Source organism: Oncorhynchus mykiss, chromosome 4 (genome assembly GCF_057628025.1).
Source record: "Oncorhynchus mykiss isolate SJ-2025 chromosome 4, ASM5762802v1, whole genome shotgun sequence".
NCBI lineage: Eukaryota > Metazoa > Chordata > Actinopteri > Salmoniformes > Salmonidae > Oncorhynchus > Oncorhynchus mykiss.
In genome coordinates this window covers 29178388-29203518 of record NC_143025.1, presented here as the reverse complement: position 1 = coordinate 29203518, position 25131 = coordinate 29178388, and the positions used below count along the sequence as shown (strand labels likewise).

Genomic DNA, 25131 nt, shown 5'->3' with positions numbered 1-25131 from the left:
GACGACTATACCGTATTGAGGGGAGGATGGATGGGGCCATGTATCGCGAGATCTTGGCCAACAACCTCCTTCCCTCAGTAAGAGCATTGAAGATGGGTCGTGGCTGGGTCTTCCAGCATGACAACGACCCGAAATACACATCCAGGGCAACTAAGGAGTGGCTCCATAAGAAGCATCTCAAGGTCCTGGAATGGCCTAGCCAGTCTCCTTAATTGGCACCTTAATTTGGGTGGACGGGTTTGTAGTAATGGCTGAGCTGAATATGTGAAATGGTATCAAATACATCAAACACATGGTTTGATGCCATTACATTAGCTCTGTTCCAGCTATTATTAAGAGCTCTCAGCAGCCTCCACTGGTAAAGAGGAGTAGTGTTCAGTGATGCCGTGTACCTTAAAACTTCTTATGGATTGGGGGCAGTATTGAGTAGCTTGGATGAATAAGGTGCCCAGAGTAAACTGCCTGATACTCAGGCCCAGAATCTAAGATATGCATATTATTAGTAGATTTGTATAGAAAACACTCTGAAGTTAGTAAAATTGTTTTAATGATGTCTGTGAGTATAGCAGAACTCATATGGCAGGCAAAAACCTGGGACAAAATCCAACCAGGAAGTGGGAAATCTGAGGTTTGTAGTTTTTCAAGTCATTGCCTATCGAATATACAGTGTCTATGGGGTCATATTGCACTTCCTAAGGCTTCCACTAGATGCCAACAGTCTTTAGAACCTTGTTTCAGGCTTCTACTATGAAGGAGGGGGGAATGAGAGTTCTTTCAATCAGGTGTCTGGCATGAGCTGATCATGCGCGCTCCCGTGAGAGCGACATGCATTCCATTGCATTTCTAAAGACAAAGGAATTCTCTGGTTGAAACATGTTAAAAACATCCTAAAGATTGATTCTATACATCGTTTGACATGTTTCTACGAACTGTAATGGAATCTTTTGACTTTTCGTCTGACTTGCGCGTCGTGAATTTGGATTTGTGAACTCAAGGCGCGAACAAAAAGGAGGTATTTGGAACATAAATTATGGACTTTATCGAACAAAACAAACATTTATTGTGGAACTGGGATTCCTGGGAGTGCTTGCATTAAGGAGAAGTTTATCTAAAGTTCCATGCATAACACTTGTATTTTCATCAACATTTATGATGAGTATTTCTGTAAATTGATGTGGCTCTCTGCAAAATCCCTGGATGTTTTGGAAGCAAAACATTACTGAACGTAATGCGCCAATGTAAACTGAGATTTTTTGGATATAAATATGAACTTTATCGAACAAAACATACATGTATTGTGTAACATGAAGTCCTATGAGTGTCATCTGATGAAGATCATCAAAGGTTTGTGATTCATTTTATCTCTATTTCTGCTTTTTGTGACTCCTCTCTTTGGCTGGAAAAATGTGTTTTTCTGTGACTAGGTACTGACCTAACATAATCGTTTGGTGTGCTTTCGTCGTAAAGCCTTTTTGAAATCGGTCACTGTGGTGGGATTAACAACAAGTTTATCTTTAAAATGGTGTAAAATACTTGTATGTTTGAGGAATTTTAATTTTGAGATTTCTGTTGTTTGAATATGGCACCCTGCACTTTCACTGGCTGTTGTCACATCGATCCCGGTAGTGGGATCTAAGCCATAAGAAGTTTTTAAAGGCATACCTCTGGATTTTAGCAATGACTATTCCCCCCCCCCCCCGTACACACACACCAGCCTCCATAGCCCAATATGCTAACTAGAGTTAGCGAGCATGCAGTCATTGCGCTAACACTAGTTAGCATTGGCTCATGAAACTACCTCAAACTTCTTTCATACACTAGACACAGAAACCTACAAATTGTGTCCACGAGTTCATCTGACTCTGGGGAAGTTGATAAAGGGCCTCATTTGCTAAAATCCTGAAGTATCCCTTTAACCATGAGTGCTTTCCTGTTCTTTATCCAGACTCACTCAGAGGAAAGGCCCTTCCAGTGTGAGGAGTGCAAAGCCCTGTTCCGCACCCCCTTCTCTTTACAGCGCCACCTACTCATCCACAACAGTAAGTATAAGTGTGTTTGTGTGTGTATCTCTGAGTGTAAGAGTGGGTTCATACTACCTTAACTGACTGTAGCCACTAGTACCTACATTCAAGGCCCCTACCAACACATAAGCTTACGGTTCCCAAATCCCTATAGATGCTATAGCCCTTAGTTCAAACCTCTCTTTACCAGCAGATACTGAGGGCTTCCACAGCCTCCTTCTGGTCTTTTGTGGTCCTCCTAGCCCTGAGTGTCATAGTCCTGCAGACAGAGACAGTGGTCCTTGAGGACTGAGGAGCCCTGCAGACAGTTGGTCTTAGCAGGATGGAGTCCTGAATGGTCTCCGAGTCGAGACAGATGACACAGAGATTGTTAAGCTCAAGGCATTTCCTTCCTGTGTCTCTGGATACAGATCACTATTCACACAAAACAGTGGGATACTGGACCATGGGGGCTGGTATTATGAATCAGGTGCTTAAGTGTGTGTGTACGTGTGTATGGGGAAAAAAGAGAATGAGAGAAATAGCATGTGGGAAGAAAGTGCGTGAAAGTCCGTATATATACTGTACAGTACCAGTCAAAAGTTTGGACACACCTACTCATTCAAGGATTTTCCTTTATTTTTACTATTTTCTACACTGTAGAATAATAGTGAAGACATCAAAACTATGAAATAACACATATGGAAACATGTAGTAACCAACAAAAATGTTAAACAAATCTAAATATATTTTTTATTTTATATTCTTCAAAGTAGCCATCCCTTTTCCTCGATGACAGCTTTGCACACTCCTGGTATTCTCTCAACCAGCTTCACCTGGCATGCTTTTCCAACAGTTTGAAGGAGTTCCTACATATTCTGAGCACTTGTTGGCTGATTTTCCCACACTCTGCGGTCCAACTGTGATTGTGGAGGCTAGGTCATCTGATACAGCACTCCATCACTCTCGATTTCCAACGGTTTAATGTCCGTTGCTCGTGTTTCTTGGCCAAAGCAAGTCTCTTCCTATATTTGGTATCCTTTAGTGGTGGTTTCTTTGCAGCAATTCGACCATGAAGGCCTGATTCACGCAGTCTCCTCTGAATAGTTGATATTGATGTGTCTGTTAGCATTTATTTGGGCTGCAATTTCTGAGGCTGGTAACTCTAATGAATGTATCCTCTGCAGCAGAGGTAACTCTGTGTCACGTTCTGACCTTAGTTCTTTTTTGTCTCTGATTGAGAATCATACTTGGGTAGCCTTTTCCCTCCTGTGTTTCGTGGGTGATTATTTTCTGTTGAGTGTTTGTATCTGCACCAGACAGAACTGTTTCGGTTTTGTTCGTTCACTTTGTTGTTTTTGTTCAGTGTTCTATTACGTTATTAAAAATTACCACGCTGCGCATTGGTCCTCACCTTCTTCCACCGACGAGCGTTACACTCTGGCTCTTCCTTTCCTGTGGCGGTCCTCATGAGAGCCAGTTTCAAAGTTCAAAGTTCTTGAAAATTGACTGACCTTCAGGTCTTAACGTAATGATAGACTGTCGTTTCTCTTTGCTTATTTGAGCTGTTCTTGCCATAATATGGACTTGGTCTTTTACCAAATAGGGCTATCTTTTTTATACCACCCCTACCTTGTCACAACACAACTGATCGGCTCAAATGCATTAAGAAGGAAAGAAATTCCACAAATTAACTTGTAACAAGGCACACCTGTTAATTGAAATGCATTCCAGGTGACTACCTCATGAAGCTGGTTGAGAGAATGCCAAGAGTGTGCAAAGCTGTCATCATGGCAAAGGGTGGCTGCTTTGAAGAATCTCAAATAAATTATATTTTGATTGGTTTAACACTTTTTTGGTTACTACATGATTCCATATGTGTTATTTCATAGTTTATGTCTTCACAATTATTCTACAATGTAGAAAATAGTAAAAAGAAAGAAGAACCCTTGAACGAGTAGGTGTGTCCAAACTTTTGACTGATACTGTATACAGAGAGAGAGTAAATATCAGTGTATGTGTTCTGTGTGTTTATGAGATGTGTGTGTGCCCCTCACAGTGAGAAAATGAACCACAGCTGTCATAGCATTTTGACATGAAATAAAGTTGTTGATTTAAAATCAGTGGCTCACATAATAATAATAGATAGTAACAGCAGTGGTGAATGTGCGTGTTTGGAGAGTCAATGCAGGCGGTTCTAAGGTGCAGGCGAGTAGACAGCTAGGTTCTAGCTGTTCAACAGTCCGATGGCCCGATGGTAGAAAAGAGACCTGATGTTATTTGCCTAGCTGGGGCGGTTATAAGGCCCTCCCTCCCCACCCCTTCAGCAAATCAGATCATGCTGCCATTCTACTTCTCCGCCTATAGGCAGAAATTAAAGCAGGAAACATCCGTGGTAATGACTGTACAAAGCTGTTCTGGCCAATCAGAATCTATGCTACAGAACTGTTTAGAAAAATGGGAAATGTTCAGGGTCGCCTCCGACAATAACTTCAACAAGTACACAGACTCAGTCACGTGGTTCATTAGGAAATTCATAGAAGACGTTGGCCCAATAGTGACAATGGTACAAATCCCAAACAGAAAAGGCAGTACAGGGACAAAGTCGAATCGCAATTCAATGACTGACGCCAGACGCATGTGACAAGGACTACTAACGATTATGGTTTATAAAGGGAAAACCAGCTGCATGGCGAACCCCGGTGCCTCTCACCCAGACAAGCTACCCTGCTAACAGTTCTAGGGAAATACAGAGAATCTTGTTTCTCATGGTCTGAGAGTCCTTCGGGTGCCTTTTAGTCAAACTCCAAGCGGGATGTCATGTGCCTTTTACTGAAGAGTGGTTTCCGTCTGGCCATTCTACCATAAAGGCCTGATTGGTGGAGTGTTGCAGAGTGGTTGTCCTTCTGAAGGGAGCAGGTAGCTGACTGGTGGTGGCTATTCAGCAGCCTGATGGTCTGAGGGTAGAAAATATTGGCCAGTCATTCAGTTTTTGGCATGATGTGTCTGAGTGATTAAAGCAGGGAGAACAGGGCATGGATTGGGTGGCTGGGGTCCCTGATGATCTTCTTGGCCCTCCTGCAACACCTGGTGTTTTAGGTGTCCTGTAGGGGAGGTAGTGTACACCCAACAGTGCGTTTGGTTTCCTTACCAGGCTGTGATGCAGCCCGACAGTATGCTCTCGATGGTGCTCCTGTAGAACACTGTGAGGGTCCTCTGACACAGGCCAAATTTCTTCAGCATCCTGAGGTTGAAGAGTTGCTGTCGTGCTTTCTTTACCGCGGTGTTGATATGGTTGGACTATTTCAGCTTCTCTGAGATGTGTGTGTGCAGAGGAATTTGAAGTTATTGACTGTTTCCACAGTGGGCCCGTTGATGAGGGGCTTGTCCAACCTGGTTCCTCCTAAATTCCCCAGTTTCTCCAGGCAGTACGGGACCATGGACTCATGCTGCTTATGCCAAATCCTGACGCTGCCATCAACATGAGACAACAGAAACAGGGATTTGTCAGATCAGGCAATGTTTTTCCTCTCCTCATTTGGCCAGTGTTGGTGATCGAGTTCCCACTGGAGCCACTTCTTCTTGTTTTTAACTGATAGGAGTGGAACCTGCTGTTGGCGTCTGCTGCAATAACTCAACCGTGACAAGGACCAACGAGTCGTGCGTTCCGAGATGCCGTTCTGCACGTCGGTTGTTTTGCTATGTTTTTTTTGCCTGCTTGTTGCCCACCTGTTAGCTTGCACAATTGTTGCCATTCTCCTTCAACTTCTCATCAACGAGCTGTTTTCGCCAACAGCACTGCTGCTGTCTGGATGGTTTTTGTTTGTCGCACCATCCTCTGTAAACCCTGGACACTGTAGTGGGTGAAAAGCTCAGGGACCCGCCATAGCAGCGAACCATTTTAATGAATGGGGTGGTGTACCTAATAAACTGGCTAATGGTCCCAACTGAACCAAGACTGAACTGATTATCGAGATTATGGAAGCGGCGTTAGGGTGTATAATACAATTTTGGAATTAATTAATAAGTTAACTGGTGAGACATTTTTTTTATGATGAGAAAACATTGTTCTATGTCACCTTCCAGTTCAACTGTTCTCCAAAACCTAGGAGTTCTGTTATAGATGGAAGTGACCACAGGTGTCGGACGAGTTAAGTTTGGAGTAGAGAGTGGAGACCAGTCCAACAGATTTGGGAGTATTCAACCATGAGATGGGTGGCATCAAGGGAATCCCAGGGTACTGCGTATGCTTTTAGATCCGAGCGGAGACTAAGCAACAACAAAAAAGGAAGTCACTGGGAGATTATATGATTCTTGAAAAGTTCCAATACCGAAATGATCAAAGATGTCACTGAGGGTGAAAATATTTCTATTAGACCATTGAGGAAAAACGGGTTTGAGGGTTTGAGCCTGATAAGATTAGGTTATTGTTCCATCATGGAGAATGGCTGTGAAAAGGGAATGAGATCATGACATCATGAGATGTCTATTGGCCTGTCTCCACACTTCGACTGCATAAGCTATTATTGGACCCATTCAGAGACAGATGTTTGTTTAACCTTTTAACTTTAAGTGTTTGAAACTTGAACAGCCCTGTCAAGATAATTTGGTGTTTAGAGTAGTTACGATGTAGAATATTGATTTCGCCTTCCTACAAGAGACCCATTTGACAGCCAATGATATCAATAGATTTCAGATAAAAAAATAAGATAATAGCGTACTCTTGTGCCCCCCCCCCCAAAAGACAAAGGGTGTTATGATTGTAATTAACAGGAAACTTCCTATGAAGGTGGGGGTCTCTGGGGGATACACTGAAATATGGTATTATAATGCCTCTGTTGCTATTAATGGCACTAAATCATGTTTTTTGTCCTCCATTTATGCACCATATTCTTTTGATGAATCCTTTTTTAAGACGTGAAGCTTTTTAGACTTCCCAAATTTTGACTGGCAATAAGGATTTCTTACAGGTTAATGCACAACCAGGGGTAGACCCACATACATTATGGGAAGTAGCTACAGTGCCTTGCGAAAGTATTCGGCCCCTTTGAACTTTGCGACCTTTTGCCACATTTCAGGTGTCAAACATAAAGATATAAAACTGTATTTTTTTGTGAAGAATCAACAACAAGTGGGACACAATCATGAAGTGGAACGACATTTATTGGATATTTCAAACTTTTTTAACAAATCAAAAACTGAAAAATTGGGCGTGCAAAATTATTCAGCCCCCTTAAGTTAATACTTTGTAGCGCCACCTTTTGCTGCGATTACAGCTGTAAGTCGCTTGGGGTATGTCTCTATCAGTTTTGCACATCGAGAGACTGAACATTTTTCCCATTCCTCCTTGCAAAACAGCTCGAGCTCAGTGAGGTTGGATGGAGAGCATTTGTGAACAGCAGTTTTCAGTTCTTTCCACAGATTCTCGATTGGATTCAGGTCTGGACTTTGACTTGGCCATTCTAACACCTGGATGTGTTTATTTTTGAACCATTCCATTGTAGATTTTGCTTTATGTTTTGGATCATTGTCTTGTTGGAAGACAAATCTCTGTCCCAGTCTCAGGTCTTTGCAGACTCCATCAGGTTTTCTTCCAGAATGGTCCTGTATTTGGCCCCATCCATCTTCCCATCAATTTTAACCATCTTCCCTGTCCCTGCTGAAGAAAAGCAGGCCCAAACCATGATGCTGCCACCACCATGTTTGACAGTGGGGATGGTGTGTTCAGCTGTGTTGCTTTTACGCCAAACATAAAGTTTTGCATTGTTGCCAAAAAGTTCAATTTTGGTTTCATCTGACCAGAGCACCTTCTTCCACATGTTTGGTGTGTCTCCCAGGTGGCTTGTGGCAAACTTTAAACAACACTTTTTATGGATATCTTTAAGAAATGGCTTTCTTCTTGCCACTCTTCCATAAAGGCCAGATTTGTGCAATATACGACTGATTGTTGCCCTATGGACAGAGTCTCCCACCTCAGCTGTAGATCTCTGCAGTTCATCCAGTGATCATGGGCCTCTTGGCTGCATCTCTGATCAGTCTTCTCCTTGTATGAGCTGAAAGTTTAGAGGGACGGCCAGGTCTTGGTAGATTTGCAGTGGTCTGATACTCCTTCCATTTCAATATTATCGCTTGCACAGTGCTCCTTGGGATGTTTAAAGCTTGGGAAATCTTTTTGTATCCAAATCCGGCTTTAAACTTCTTCACAACAGTATATCGGACCTGACTGGTGTGTTCCTTGTTCTTCATGATGCTCTCTGCGCTTTTAACGGACCTCTGAGACTATCATAGTGCAGGTGCATTTATACAGAGACTTGATTACACACAGGTGGATTGTATTTATCATCATTAGTCATTTAGGTCAACATTGGATCATTCAGAGATCCTCACTGAACTTCTGGAGAGAGTTTGCTGCACTGAAAGTAAAGGGGCTGAATAATTTTGCACGCCCAATTTTTCAGTTTTTGATTTGTTAAAAAAGTTTGAAATATCCAATAAATGTCGTTCCACTTCATGATTGTGTCCCACTTGTTGTTGATTCTTCACAAAAAAATACAGTTTTATATCTTTATGTTTGAAGCCTGAAATGTGGCAAAAGGTTGCAAAGTTCAAGGGGGCCGAATACTTTCGCAAGGCACTGTAAGTGTTGCATTAGAGAAATATTTGTAATTCCTTCTCATCACATCAGATTAAAACACACAACCTTCAGATTTCTTCATTAGAGTGACATAGCCCGTCTAGAGTTGATGCAAAAGTCTAACTATACTGAAGATGGGAAGGCAGGTAGCCTAGTGATTAGAGCATTGGACTAGTAACCGAGAGGTTCCAAGATCAAATCCCTGCGCTGACAAGGTAAAATTCTGACGTTCTGTACCTGAACAAGGCAGTTAACCCACTGTTCCTAGACCGTCATTGAAAATAAGAATTTGTTCCTAACTGACTTGCCTAATTAAATAAAAGGTAAAAAAAATGTGAAGATAGAACTCACCACATTTAAAATTGAGCCGAAGATGGTGACTAGTTCTAGGGCTGAATGTATTCATTTTAAAACAAGTCTATGAGAACGTGATAATGTGACTATGAGAATGTGGATAGACTGAGTAGGCACAGTGAAACTGAAGCAAACTGAACATTTTTTAATGTATTGATGTGATTAGGAACAATAACGGTGAACTTTGTACCTTCCCTCCCATATTAATCATACTTTAACTACTTTGTATTCCAATCTGAATACCTTGGAGTTTCCTGAAGACTCTAGGAAGATGTTATCTCTTTTAAGTTCCTTGGATCTTCCTTCCCTTTCTGTTAATCAAATCAGTCTATTAGATGCCCCCATCTCCTTGGCAGAACTGAAGACTGCCTTAGATTCAATGTCAAAATCCAAGTCGCCAGGGTTGGATGGTATCCCTCCTAAATTATTGTTGGCTGTGTGGGATTTAGTCTGGTCTGTATTACTGGACTCAGTCTGCCACTCACTGGAGATTGTGAATTTCCATAGGGGACCAAAGACATCTCTTATTTCCTTGCTATTGAAAGGTGGAAAGGACCTGCTTGATTGTTCAAGCTACAGGCCCTTATCAATTTTGAACTGTGATTTAAACTCTTTGTGAAGGTCTTGTCAAAAAGATTAGAGACTTGCATATCATCATCATTGGTTAATCCTGACCAATCAGGATTCATAAAGGGTTGGTTGGCCTCGGACAACATACTCCGCCTATTCCATATTGTAAACTCTGCTGTCCTGATTAGATATAGAGAAGGCATTTGATGGTGTGGAATAGGGGTATTCATGGACTGTTTTGGAACGTTTTGGGTTTGGTTGATCATTTATTAGTGTGATCTGCACCCTATATATCGACCCGACTGGCCGTATCCAAACTGGCCATTCCGCCGCCCCAGAGTTTGTCCTAAAAATATCAACACAACAGGGTTGTCCTCTGAGTCCTGGCCTATTTTCCCTTTCATTAGAACCGCTAGCCCAGGCCATTAGGCAAAATATTAACATCTTGCCTATTAAGATCAAAGAAACAGTCCACCATATCTCCCTGTACGCTGATGACATCTTACTATATTTGTCCGATGTCTTTAATTCTATACCACACGTACTTGACCACTTTAAGGATTCAGCTTTTTCTATGGCTATAAAATGAACTGGTCCAAGTGTATCTTAATGCCTCTAAACCCCACAGCCAAACAAGTCACATTACCCTCTTTACCTATCACTTTAGAATATAAGGGATTTACATACATGGGCATTGAAATTCGATCCAATTTGCAACTCATGATGAATGAGAAGAAAAAATAATGATATTGGGAAAAAAAATGTTTTGGTTATAAAAATGAATGTCCTCCCATGTATAAATGTCCTGTTTTCAATGCTTCCCCTTCCTCCCCCATCTTCATTCTTTAAGGACATGGATATCTTGAGGATAATGGGAAACGTCAGAGAATTAGTCTCTCCACCTTACAATGCCCCCAAAAGTTTGGAGGGTTCTCTCTACCTTTTAATCTCTACTATGGGGCATTTCAGCTGAGGTCACTGAGTATTTGGCTTGACTCTCCATCTGATGTGCCTTGGTGGAAAATAGAGGAGTCCAAGTCTCATGTAATTAGAATTCAGCACCTTCCTTGTTCTGGGTTCAAGCATATAAATGCCCATAAATGTATTCATTTTCAATTTACTAACAGGTTTTATTTTACCCCAGAGCAAAAGTTCAAGATGAAGCCTATAGATAGTGATTTATGTAATACATGTACCCAATCTGAGCTGGGCAATAATTTGTTCATGTTTTGGAGCTGTGTACCAGTGAAGTCTCTTTGGGTTCATTTAGTTAATATTTGAATTGTTATTCTTGGCAGGAGCCTACCTGTTTGCCCATCCCTGCTCCTGCTGGGTTGCAGCCCTAGCATTTAGTTCATTTAGCATCTTATGAAGAGAGGCGGATTGTTATGGCTGCAATAACAGCAGGAAGAAAAACGATTCTAAGGAGTAGGTTTGAACCGGGTATTGCCCTTTGCAGATGTTGGTTGCTTATGAACTTGGACATTGCACAGCTGGAAAGATTCACTGCCAGACTGTGTGGGGCCAAGCCCGAAACTCTGGTCAATTGGTCACATGGTATCTCCCACTTGCAAGAGCTAATTTAACAACAATGTTTGGTCGTGCGGATGGGAGATAGCCATGCTCAGTCTTTAATCTATTTTCCTATGTGGCTCTGGGTTGGGAGCCTTTGAGAATTACATTTGAATAGATCGATTTGTATTTGGAAATACTGAAACATATTTGTCTTTTAATCTGTTTAGAATTGTTTTTATTTGTATGTTTTTTTTGTGTTTTTACATTTACAGTTTGTTTTCTTCCTATTGAACTCTACATTTGTATTGTATCTTGATACTGTAATTATCTAGGACATGCAAGAAAAACAAATAAATCATTCTTCACAAAAATAAACCCGCAAAATTGCTGAAATAAGTGGATACTGAGATTAAATGACACAGACATGGAGTACATTTACATGCACACTAATAATTTGATAGTAAACTGATTATGGCAGTAGGCCGAGTATGGCATTACTCACTTAAACACCTTACTCTGCTTATCTTAAACGCCGTAAGGTCATAATCGAAGTAAGCATATGCTGATTAAAACACCTGGGTTTCTAAACATTCTTTTGAGTTGTTAGGGCATGTAGACACCTTAATCAGAGTTGCAGAGGTGTATTTGATCTGCACATGTGCTAGCACCAGCAGCGCTAGCTTCCCTCCCATGAGTGAAGTGAATTTGGGAAGAACTGAACAAATTGTATAGTTTCGAACTCAAAAGAATCAAATAGGCTTCCCAAACATAACATGGTCACGGTGGTGGAACTTTTATTTTGATTGGTGATTTTCTGCATTTATCAAAGTCCCATCAGGTAGCCTGATTTTCATATGTGTCCATGTAAATAAACAGCATTATTAGGGAAATCGTTATTTTTGCAACGCGTGTGTGCAGTAGCGGTGCGTGGGTAAAATCACTGGTGAAGCCAAGACAGAAAAAAGTGATATTACAACCTATGTGTTGTGATAATTGTGTTTTTTTCTCTTATAACCTGTTATTTCATATGCCTTGCGACCGTGATACTGTAAATAGGCCTAAAGGCAGAGACAATAATATACAGTGGGGCAAAAAAGTATTTAGCCAGCCACCAATTGTGCAAGTTCTCCCACTTAAAGAGATGAGAGAGGCCTGTAATTTTCATCATAGGTACACTTCAACTATGACAGACAAAATGAGAAAAAAAATCCAGAAAATCACATTGTAGGATTTTTTATGAATTTATTAGCAAATTATGGTGGAAAATAAGTATTTGGTCACCTACAAACAAGCAAGATTTCTGGCTCTCACAGACCTGTAACTTCTTCTTTAAGAGGCTCCTCTGTCCTCCACTCGTTACCTGTATTAATGGCACCTGTTTGAACTTGTTATCTGTATAAAAGACACCTGTCTACAACCTCAAACAGTCACACTCCAAACTCCACTATGGCCAAGACCAAAGAGCTGTCAAAGGACACCAGAAACAAAATCGTAGACCTGCACCAGGCTGGGATGACTGAATCTGCAATAGGTCAGCAGCTTGGTTTGAAGAAATCAACTGTGGGAGCAATTATTAGGAAATGGAAGACATACAAGACCACTGATATTCTCCCTCGATCTGGGGCTCCATGCAAGATCTCACCCCGTGGGGTCAAAATGATCACAAGAACGGTGAGCAAAAATCCCAGAACCACACGGGGGGACCTAGTGAATGACCTGCAGAGAGCTGGGACCAAAGTAACAAAGCCTACCATCATTAACACACTACGCCGCCAGGGACTCAAATCCTGCAGTGCCAGACGTGTCCCCCTGCTTAAGCCAGTACATGTCCAGGCCCGTCTGAAGTTTGCTAGAGAGCATTTGGATGATCCAGAAGAAGATTGGGAGAATGTCATATGGTCAGATTAAACCAAAATATAACTTTTTGGTAAAAACTCAACTCGTCGTGTTTGGAGGACAAAGAATGCTGGGTTGCATCCAAAGAACACCATATCTACTGTGAAGCATGGGGGTGGAAACATCATGCTTTGGGGCTGTTTCCTGCAAAGGGACCAGGACGACTTATCTGTGTAAAGAAAAGAATGAATGGGGCCATGTATCGTGAGATTTTGAGTGAAAACCTCCTTCCATCAGCAAGGGCATTGAAGATGAAACGTGCCTGGGTCTTTCAGCATGACAATGATCCCAAACACACCGCCCGGGCAACGAAGGAGTGGCTTCGTAAGAAGGTCCTGGAGTGGCCTAGCCAGTCTCCAGATCTCAACACCATAGAAAAGGAAACAGGAGCTGCCTCCACTATTTCAGCACCATTTCAACATCATCAAAACACCTCTGCTTTGTTTAAAACAGTGACAACTAAAACATACCAAAAACAATTTAGTCCAATCAACGTAAGCTAAATATGATGTGGCTGTCCATGGTTCTGATTTGTCTGTGTGTGTGTGTGTTTGTGTGCGTGTGTGTGTGTGTGTGTGTGTGTGTTTGTGTGCGCGTTTGTACAAGTAGACAAAACATGTTGACTCACCCTACTTGTAGAGAAACGCCAATGCCATCCTCCTCTCTTTCATGTTGACGAAACAGTCTATGACTGTTATTACAGTACAGTCTTTTATTTTTGTTGTTGTTCTAGCCTACCTTGCTAAAATGCTTGCTCGCTAGCCTAACTTCCTTTCATGAGCAACGTTAGCTAGTTAACATTAGCCTTCTACATCTAGCTTTCATCCTCTCAGTCCAGGGGCACAATGTATTTTATGGTAGGATCAGAATTGCTGTTATAATCATTGGCTAGTATGGAGAATAAAGTAAAAACACAAGTTCAAATCCCGATCCCCATCCATGGCAAATTTAGGAAAGGGCCAATTTTAGCTAGCTGGGCCAGCCACCGGAGGACAACACAACGAGACGCAACAATTCAAGTTGTTTCTGTCGATTAAATATTTCTCTGTGATAGGAGTGAAGCCAAATCCAAGCTGGCATGTCTTGACACTTTTTGTTGGTGCGGCAGGACCATTAACAGTTGAACTCACTCAGTTTAGCTCAACAGTAATTGGCTATTATTTAATACGTTTTTTATCATGGGAGGCCAAATACTCACGGGCTTCCCTTGCATTCAATGCTGCGGACGGCAACAATGTCATACTCTTTATGACCAGACTGCATCAGATAGATGGCCTACACATACAGAGACAGAGGGGCTCTGTTTCGCTCGCTTCGATGCTTTCTCCAGTGAGATACATTCAGCCTCTTGCGAATTGAAGGACAATTATGACAACACAGAGACAACCTTTCTTGGTAATTATTATTTTGGGAAACCTGGCTTCCCTTGGCATCCATGAATACACGCCACTGACCGTGTGCATATGACCAATACGCTTTGATTTGATTTGACCTTTAAAGTAGGGTCAAATGTCACTCTCTGTGTTAAGCCCTCCACAGAATACCCCTTCATCTCATAATCAGTCATGTTTGTGAATGACTTAAAACCTCAGCATTAATGAAGTCTGTGTCTGGTTGAGTACCTGACTTTAATATTAATGGAGGGAATGGTTTTATTTGACTACTAGAGCATTAAAGGACACAGGCCTCTACTTGTGTCCTACTTTATTGTGCTGACCATCATGTTCATTCTTCGTAATGGGAGAATGAACACACGTTTGGGGCCAAGGCTCACTCTGCCAAGCATACACGCTCTCCAAACCACTTGATGGAAACCAAGCCACTGATCCCTCTATAATGGAAAAGGCACTTTTCAACAAAAGCCTCTGTTGTATGGAGTCACTGAGTTAAGGCGTAAAGAATAACACCATGCTGTAGTCTATATGGCTCTGGTTTGGGAACAGCTGACAGATGTGCTTTTGTTTAATGTCAGAGTGATGTCTGGTGTTTTTAATGTTTTTAAGTGAATGAAAGATGTAAGTGTTGGTTGGTGTTTTTTATTGCTGTGAAATAAGAGACGCATTCGAAGAGCAAGCAGCTCTGTATGATCAGCGTCTGTCTGTTTCTGTCCTCTCCTTCAGTCTGGGTTGCTATGGATGCAAGATGAGCATCATTTTTGAAAAAGGGTACAAGGTAAAGGTATAAAAATAAGTACAGTCCAGATCATTTGTAAAGAAAATTGCAGGGAGCAGTAATGTAACACACAATGTTCTTTAGCCCATACAATTGGCCTGGAGAAATTGTTTTCAGGCCTACTGTGAGTGATGGTTATGCTTTCACAGATACAACAATGGATCCCTCTCTTTCTTGTCATTCTCCCCAGAAAATAAGAGGGTGCAGAAATGAGTGACAGAACGTTGCTCTTTCTTTACTGTGTTCGGTTGGTCTTTTGTCATTTCTGAAGGTGAGAGGACATTCAAGTGTGACCAGTGTGACGCCACCTTCAAGAGGAAAGACACGCTCAACGTGCACATCCAGGTGGTGCACGACGGACACAAGAAGTACAAATGTGACCTGTGTGAGAAGGCTTTCGTCACCCCCTCTGTTCTCAAGAGCCACAAAAAGGTGAGTTCAGCCAGTCTGACGTACTGTAGAGCCCAGTCCAGACATTGTCAGTCTCTCCTAGAGCAAATCCTCTTTCAAAATAATGATCCTGTATGTTTGTGTTTTTTCCTACATTTCCTATGTAAGAATGTCCTTCAAATGTTAAAGGATAGGTTCACCCATTTTGAATGTTATATTGTTTTTGTGTATCTCTGAGTGATGTTCTATCGATTCCCTGGGTCATTTAATGTTTTCATGTGTATCTGAGTTAAGGGGTTCAAGCAGGTAGAAATATGGCCAGTATTACATACCACCATGGTAAAGTCTCTTATCACTACACTGGAAGTTACTAAGAATACACCTTTTAGATAGCGAAAAACATCTATCATACATGTCAGATTTCAATTCTGGCCGATGTCTTCTCTCAAATGAGCCATTGAACATACTTTTTAGATATTATATTTGTACCTTTATTTAACTAGGCAAGTCAGTTAAGAACAAATTCTTATTTTCAATGATGCCCAAGAAACAGTTGGTTAACGGCTTGTTCAGGGGCAGAAAGACAGATTTTTACCTTGTCCTTTACCTTACCTTACAAGTCCAACGCTCTAACCACTCGGCTACCTGCCGCCCTGGAGATAGAAAGGAGATAGAATTAGAAAACAAATCCAATTTTGATAAACTCCCATATCTATTGGGTGAAATACCAGTGTGCAATCACAACAAGATTTATGAGCTGTTACCACAAGAAATGGGCAACCAGTGAAGAACAAACACCATTCTAAATATTAAATACAAAACTGTATATAGACATATGACATTTGAAATGTCTTTATTCTTTTGGAACATTTGTGTTTACTGTACATTTTTTAATGGTTTATTTCACTTTAGTTTATTATCTATTTTACTTGGTTTGGCATTGTAAACATATGTTTCCCATGCCAATAAAGCACCTTAAATTTAATTGAAGAATTCCATAAATCAAGGAACGTATAACTCCCAAACCAGCAGACTGTCGGCCAATCGCGTTCACGTTGTCATGCTGCGTGACGTGGTTGCTAAGCTTACCGTCACACAATGCATTCTCAAAGTTAGTGTATATGTTGAGGAAGGTGCCTGTTGTCACGATTCCAAAGCTATACGATACTAAAAATGGCGAGTTAATTATCTCCAATCTCTGAAAAGATTTGTCATGTTATACTTCTTGTTGATGAAATTCATGCTAATGTTGAGTTTTTGAGCTAGCGCCCAATAGACTCTCATTCACTCTTTGAAGGAGAGCACTCCTTGTCCCAGAATTGTCCAGAATACACCGGTGCCCCCAATGGCTTAGCACGGGCAACATTCCCATCTCCTCAAAATTCTATCTGCCGTTGCAAATGTTAGACTCCACTCTGAGACACATCGATCTGCAGGTTGAACATGGTGAGGTTGTAGACTCCTAAACTGATAGTGCAGTTTGTTTAGGCGATTGTACAGCTAGCTATGTCACATGCTGATATTGTCTTTGGTTTTATTGTGTGTAGCTACGTTTGCTAACTTACTAGCAAGCCAGCTCATAGAGAGAGCATTGCATTGTGGATTTTGTCGTCGACTTGAGCTGCAACAGATTTCCACGATGAATTTCCATGTTGCTACCAACCTTATTTATAACGCCAAAAGGAAACATTTTTTCACAACAAATGTTGTTCTCACATATTAGTGTTAACACAGTAAATTAAAGGAATTAGTGGTTTTGAGTGGATTTTTCCTTTAAAGAGAAGTAGAGAAAATTTACATTTGATGTTTTCTTGTGATCTCTCTTGTATGCTGGACCGGAACTAGGCTACAGTGTATAGTCATCCTCCACCATTGTTCCCAATGCAGCCCAGGAATCATCCGGTCTCTGTTTGTAAATTACACATGGCATTTAGTACATTAGCTCCACAGGGTTTCAAAGCATAGGACAGATCCCAGAGCAGATTACCAGCCTCTATCTGACATTGCCCGCTTGGTTTATGGATCAGATTGAGACCAAACAGTTTCTTGGCACATGGCAAAATAAACAAATCAAACATAACATGGCCTTAGCACAGTAGGACTGAAAACAGACAGGCACAAGGCACATGAGTTGTCTCTCGGTCGGTCGGTGTTCAGAGACTTGAGACTGCTGAGAGAGTGCTCGGTTCTGGCAGTGATTAAAGACAGGTAGCTGACCTCAGAAACCTGGCTGGGACTGTGGCACCCTATTTCCTTTGTAGTGCACTACTTTTAACCCAGGGCCCTGGTCAAAAGAGCCTAAACCTCTGGTTAAGAGTAGTGCACTAAATATGGAAAATGGTGCCATCTGGGACACAACCCAGAACTCTGACTGGGGATCTGGGGAAAACATGGAGTACATAGTGCTCTGTGTGCTGTAGTATACTATACAGAGGACAGTCTTTATCCTCCATTTCCTATTCCACTCATGGCAAGAGACTATGGATCGTCTTGTTCCTGTCATCTGTGTTTGTTTTCCTCCAGGTGCTTTTGTCAGTGTGCTGTCTGGGTGTCCTCTCAGCTGCCAGGTTGATCTGAAAATGAACAGTAATGATGTGTTTCTCTGGCAGCCCTAGTTTAGTCTTCCTCTCAGAACACCCTTAAATTGCCATAATCATTCTTAAAGGCAGAGATGTGTGTACATGGAGCATTTGTGCGGTGTGTGTGCACTACCTGTACAGTACCTGTACATTGTTTATTCTGCACTGCATTTGTTTGTGTTTATGTTTTGTGTGTGAAAAAATGATGGAGGTGTTAGCCAAGTTATTAATGTCACATCCGTACTATTCATATTAAAAGGATGGTGTAATGTTTATGTATAACCCCAATACTTTCCCAAGGTCTGTTTTGGAACATAATGTTCCCCAGTGAAAAATATGAAGCCTTATATGAAGTAAAAATGCAAACAACAAACCAAACAACTGTACATTGAGGCATCTGGGAGACATCTGTCCGTGTTTGTGTGTCTCAGAGAGGGAGAGTGAAAGAAAGGGTTTATGTAACCTAATGCCGATAGCGTGGGGGTGATGGGGGGGGATGGAGAGAAGAGGATGGTGGAAAGGAAAAGTGGTATTCCTGTCTGTATTGTTGTACTGCTGTTTAAACTGTCACACAGAATTTGAGCTTCTAATAGTTGTGTTTATTCTGGGGAATTTACATCAGGCCAGCAGCAGAATTCACATCATACTTACCTTTCAGCAGGAAGAAAGAGAAAGAAAGAAATAATGAGAGAGAGGAAGTCAAGGAGAATGAAGGAAGAGAGAGAGGGAGGGTGAGAGACATTTAGCCTTGCTGAGGGGTGCAGCACGCTCCACTTTTTGCACACATTTTCTGCTGTGTATACATACAGTGCCCGTCAATCTGGACCTCAGAGAAAAGACTGACCTGAGTGTGTTTTTCGAAGCGAGGACAGGAGGAGGGAGAGGGCAGGTCGAGGAGGGGAAGAGGAATGCAGGCAGAGCAGATCCCTCTGGTCTCCACCCTGCTCCTCACCCTCAACCTCCTGGCTCTTTGACTCTAATGATAGGCCTGCTGAATCGTTTGGATTCTTTAATCCAGCTTTCCGCAGAGAGACTGAAACCACCCTAATGTCAGCCTGTAGAGTTCCAATTGGAGAGCTGGAGAGTTCCCGCTGGAGAGCTGTAGAGTTCAGAGCTCACGGAGTTCTCACTAGAGAGCTGTGGAGTTCAGAGCCTGTAGAGTTTCCATTGGCGAGCTGTAGCATTCAGAGCCTGTAGAGTTCCAATTGGAGAGCTGTACAGTTCATATGAACACAAGTGTTAGTAACAGTGTCTAGCTCTATCTGCGCCATGCAGATTCCTGTCTAGCACCAGGGAGGTCTGGTCTCTCAGTGGGCACTCCCAGTGCTGAACAGATCTCTGGTTAAATGACTGACATCAAATATTTGTCAGAAGACCACCCTTGAATACACCCTGAAAGGGGGTCGGCTTTGAGGCTTTGTAGCTTTTGAGTGACAATATATATTAAACAACTTTGACAGCTTATCCAACACTTTATTTAAAAAGACGTTGTAAATGGCATATAACCATAGGGCATTTAACTGGAATGGAACCTTTCAAAGTTTCTCTGTTTAGTATCCAAGAGTTTTAGCAGAGCTAATAGTATCCAAGTGGTTGGTCTGCTCTAGCAGTGATCATCATGTGCTTTGTAACGAGGGAAAGATGTACCACTGAATGTTACAATTGTCTTTCCTAAATACCGACAATATGTTTTCTGATCTTTGCCGTACCAGACGCACACAGGGGAAAAGGAGAAGATCTGCCCATACTGCGGACAGAAGTTCGCCAGCAACGGCACTTTGAGGGTCCACATCCGCAGCCATACAGGTCAGTGGCCCTGCCATAATAAGACAATATTTTATCATCATTGTTTAGTTAAATTCATCAACTGTCATTGAACGTCACATAAAATGGTGTAAGATAAACACCAATCCAGTCTACCAGATCCACACAGTCTGCTCCCCCAGATCCCAGTGGTAACAGTATCCCAAAGTGGATGTTCATTAAATTGCCTTTAACTGGAGAGCCACACATTCCAGTCTGTTTCCTTACCAACAGACTAGCGCAGAGACCTGGCACAGTTACACACACTCCATCTACCCCCTTCTCACTCCCTCCTTTTCTTTCTGTTTCTCTACATCTACTTGTCTGTTTGGCTCTTGTCTTTCTCCCACTTAGAGACTCTCCCCTACCTATCTTTCCTGCTCTCTCCCTATCCTCCTCTTGCCCTCCCTGTATTTGAGATTGAATCCTCACTCCAGTCCACTCATCTTGTTTTCATGTCACAGATACATCAGCTGAAATCATCTCAAACTAAGTAGCTCCCAACAAACAATGGTTGTTTTCTTTCCCAATTCCCTTCATCTCGGGAATGTGTTTGCAGCTTTAGTACTAACGATTTTCCCCAGGCTTTTCTGCCATTGAGATCCAAAGCACACAATCAGTGCTATCACATCCTCACTAGGGCATCTATCACTATCACAACCATCACTGCTATCACTGACCACCATCCCATTTAATTAACTATGTCTCATCTTCCAATCATAGCTACCTAATCAGAGCTCTAGACTATGATTAAGCAATCAAAATGCCTTTTGACAGTTTTAATGAGCATGCTCATATATTTATTAGCCTAATCTTTTAATTTTTTATTTCACCTTTATTTAACCAGGTAGGCTAGTTGAGAACAGGTTCTCATTTGCAACTGCGACCTGGCCAAGATAAAGCAGAGCAGTGTGACACAGACAACAATACGGAGTTACACATGGAGTAAACAATAAACAAGCCAATAACACAATAAACAAGTCAATGACACAGTAGAAAATAGAAAGTCTATATACAGTGTGTGCAAAAGGCATGAGGAGGTAGGCAATAAATAGGCCATAGGAGCTAATAATTGCAATTTAGCAGATTAACACTGGAGTGATAAATGAGCAGTTGATGATGTGCAAGTAGTGATACTGGTGTGCAAAAGAGCAGAAAAGTAAATCAAATAAAAACAGTATGGGGATGAGGTAGGTAGATTGGGTGGGCTATTTACAGATGGACTATGTACAGCTGCAGCGATTGGTTAGCTGCTCAGATAGTTGATGTTTAAAGTTGGTGAGGGAAATAAGTCTCCAACTTCAGCGATTTTTGCAATTCATTCCAGTCACTGGCAGCAGAGAACTGGAAGGAAAGGCAGCCAAATGAGGTGTTGGCTTTGGGGATGATCAGTGAGATATACCTGCTATATACCTGTGTGCTACGGGTGGGTGTTGTTATCGTGACCAGTGAACTGAGATAAGGTGGAGCTTTACCTAGCATAGAATTATAGATGACCTGGGGCAGGTGGGTCTGGCGACGAATATGTAGTGAGGGCCAGCCAACTAGAGCATACAGGTCGCAGTGGTGAGTGGTATAAGGTGATTTGGTAACAAAATGGATGGCACTGTGATAGACTGCATCCAGTTTGCTGAGTAGAGTATTGGAAGCTATTTTGTAGATGACATCGCCGAAGTCGAGGATCGGTAGGATAGTCAGTTTAACTAGGGTAAGTTTAGCGGCGTGAGTGAAGGAGGCTTTGTTTTGCGAAATAGAAAGCCGATTTCTAGATTTGATTTTGGATTGGAGATGTTTAATATGAGTCTGGAAGGAGAGTTTACAGTCTAACCAGACACCTAGGAATTTATAGTTGTCCACATATTCTAGGTCGGAACCGTCCAGGGTGGTGATGGTGCGGGCAGCGAACGGTTGAAAAGCATGCATTTAGTTTTACTAGTGTTTAAGAGCAGTTGGAGGCCACGGAAGGAGTGTTGTATGGCATTGAAGCTTGTTTGGAGGTTAGTTAGCACAGTGTCCAAGGAAGGGCCAGAAGTATACAGAATGGTGTCGCATGCGTAGAGGTGGATCAGGGAATTGCCCGCAGCAACATCATTGATATATACAGAGAAAAGAGTCTGCCTTAGAATTGAACCCTGTGGTTGCCCCATAGAGACTGCCAGAGGTCCGGAAAATCATGCCCGATTAGACACACTGAACTCTGTCTGCAAAGTAGTTGGTGAACCAGGCGCGGCAGTCATTAGAAAAACCAAGGCTTTTGATTCTGCCGATAAGAATACGGTGATTGACAGCCTTGGCCAGGTTGATGAAGACGGCTGCACAGTACTGTCTTTTATCGATGGCGGTTATGATACCGTTTAGTATCTTGAGCGTGGCTGAGGTGCACCCGTGACCAGCTCGGATACCAGATTGCACAGAGGATAAGGTACGGTGGGATTCGAAATGGTCAGTGATCTGTTTATTAACTTGCCTTTCAAAGACTTTAGATATGCAGGGCAGGATGTATATAGGTCTGTAACAGTTTGGGTCTAGGGTGTCACCCCCTTTGAAGAGGGGGATGACCGCGGCAGCTTTCCAAACTTTAGGGATCTCGGACGAGACGAAAGAGAGGTTGAACAGGCTGGTAATAGGGGTTTCAACAATGGCAGCGGATAGTTTTAGAAAGAGAGGGTCCAGATTGTCAAGCCCAGCTGATTCATACGGGTCCAGATTTTGCAGCTTTTTCGGGACATCTGCTGTCTGGATTTGGGTGAAGGAGAAGCTGGGGAGGCTTGGTTGAGTAGCTGCGGGGGGGTGGGGGTGGAGTAGCTAGGAGGAAGGCATGGCCAGCCGTTGAGAAATGCTTATTGAAATGTTTGATTATAATGGATTTATCAGTGGTGACCGTGTTACCTAGCCTCAGTGCAGTGGACAGCTGGGAGGAGTGCTCTTGTTTTCCATGGACTTTACTGTGTCCCAAAACTTTTTGGACATAGAACTACAGGATGCAAGTTTCTGCTTGAAAAAGCTAGCCTTTGCTTTCCTGACTGACTGCGTGTATTGGTTCCTGACTTGCCAGAACAGTTGCATATCGTGGGGACTATTCGATGCTTTTGCAGTCTGCCACAGGATGTTTTTGTGCTGGTCAAGGGCAGTCAGGTCTGGAGTGAACCAAGGGCTATATCTGTTCTTAGTTCTGCATTTTTTGAAAGGGGCATGCTTATCTAAGATGGTGAGGAAATTACTTTTAAAGAATGACCAGGAATCCTCGACTGACGGGATGAGGTAAATCTCCTTCCACGATACCCGGGCCAGGTCGATTAGAAAGGCCTACTTGCAGAAGTGTTTTAGGGAGCGTTTGACAGTGATGAGGGTTGGTCGTTTGACCGTGGACCGATAGCGGATACAGGCAATGAGGCAGTGATCGCTGAGATCCTGATTGAAAACAGTGGAGGTGTATTTGGAGGGCAAGTTGGTCAGGATAATGTCTATGAGGGTGCCCATGTTTACGGATTTAGGGTTGTACCTGGTGGGTTGCTTAATGATTTGTGTGAGATTGAGGGCATCTAGCTTAGATTGTAGCACTGCCGGGGTGTTAAGCGTATCCCAGTTTAGGTCACCTAACAGAACGAACTCTGAAGCTAGATGGGGGGCGATCAATTCACAAATGGTGCCCAGGGCACAGCTGGGAACGGAGGGGGGTAGATAGCAGGCGGCAACAGTGAGAGACTTATTTCTGGAGAGGTTAATTTTTTAAATTAGAAGTTCAAACTGTTTGGGTATAGACCTGGAAAGTATGACAGAACTTTGCAGGCTATCTCTGCAGTAGATTGCAACTCCTCCCCCTTTGGCAGTTCTATCTTGACGGAAAATGTTGTAGTTGGGGATGGAAATCTCAGAATTGTTGGTGGCCTTCCTAAGCCACGATTCAGACACAGCAAGGACATCAGGGTTGGCGGAGTGTGCTTAAGCAGTGAGTAAAACAAACTTAGGGAGGAGGCTTCTGATGTTGACATGCATGAAACCAAGGCTTTTTCGATCACAGAAGTCAACAAATGAGGGTGTCTGGGGACACACGGGTCCTGGGTTTACCTCCACATCACCCGAGGAACAGAGGAGGAGTAGGATGAGGGTACGGCTAAAGGCTATCAAAACTGGTCGCCTAGAGCTTTGGGGACAAAGAATAAAAGGAGCAGATTTCTAATACCTATTCCTACCTATTTTGTTAAGGACTTAGTCTAACACCATTTTATTGCCAGCTCAGATCAACTCAACCTCTAGTTTCCAAAAGCATAAAATAAAGAGTGTGGGGGGGAGTGTCTGCATACGTGCATACATATGTACAGTGCCTTCGAGAAAGTATTCAGACTCCTTGACCTTTTCCTCATCAATCTACACACAATACCTCATAATGACAAAGTAAAACAGTTTTTTAGAAATAAAAAACAGAAATGTCACATTTACATAAGTATTCAGACTCAGTACTTTGTTGAAGCACCTTTGGCAGCGATTACAGCCTCGAGTCTTCATGGGCATGATGCTACAAGCTTGACACACCTGTATTAGGGGAGTGTCTCCCATTCTTCCCATCCTCTATTTTCAGGTCTCCAGAAATGTTCGATCGGGTTCAAGTCCGGGTTCTGGCTGGGCCACTCAAGGACATTCAGAGACTTGTCCCGAAGCCACTCCTGCATTGTCTTGGTTGTGTGCTTAAGGTCATTGTCCTGATAGAAGGTGAACCTTCACCCCAGTCTGAGGTCCTGAGCGCTCTGGAGCAGGTTTTCATCAAGGACCTCTCTGTACTTTGCTCTATTCATCTTTCTCTCGATCCTGACTAGTCTCCCAGTCGCTGCTGCTGAAATAAATCCCCACAGCATGATGCTGCCACCACCATGCTTCACCATAGGGATGGTGCCAGGTTTTCTACAGACGTGACGCTTGGCATTTAGGCCAAAGAGTTAAATCTTGGTTTCATCAGACCAGAGAATCTTGTTTCTCATGTTCTGAGAGAGTTTAGGTGCCTTTCATGTGCCTTTTATTGAGGAGTGGCTTCCGTCTGGCCACTGTACCATAAAGGCCTGATTGGTGGAGTGCTGCAGAGGTGGTTGTCCTTCTGGAAGGTTCTCCCATCTCCACAGAGGAACTCTAGCACTTTGTCAGTGATCATCGGGTTCTTGGTCAACTCCCTGGCCAAGGTCCTTTCCCCTGATTGCTCAGTTTGGCTGAGCGGCCAGTTTAGTTT

General features: G+C 42.5%; 1 protein-coding gene across 2 annotated transcripts in view; it reads left to right on the top strand.

Moving 5' to 3' along the window:
- The window catches only part of LOC110521644 (PR domain zinc finger protein 5), a 65947-nt gene that overhangs the window by 16605 nt on the left and 24211 nt on the right, over positions 1-25131 (top strand). For both annotated transcript variants that reach the window (XR_016495191.1, XM_021599332.3), the window contains exons 11-13: positions 1946-2039; positions 15413-15573; positions 19823-19916. Coding sequence is in view for 1 of the 2 variants with exons in the window: in XM_021599332.3 (XP_021455007.1) it covers positions 1946-2039; positions 15413-15573; positions 19823-19916 (349 nt within the window). In the remaining variant the exon portion in view is untranslated. The remainder of the gene's footprint in view (positions 1-1945; positions 2040-15412; positions 15574-19822; positions 19917-25131) is intronic.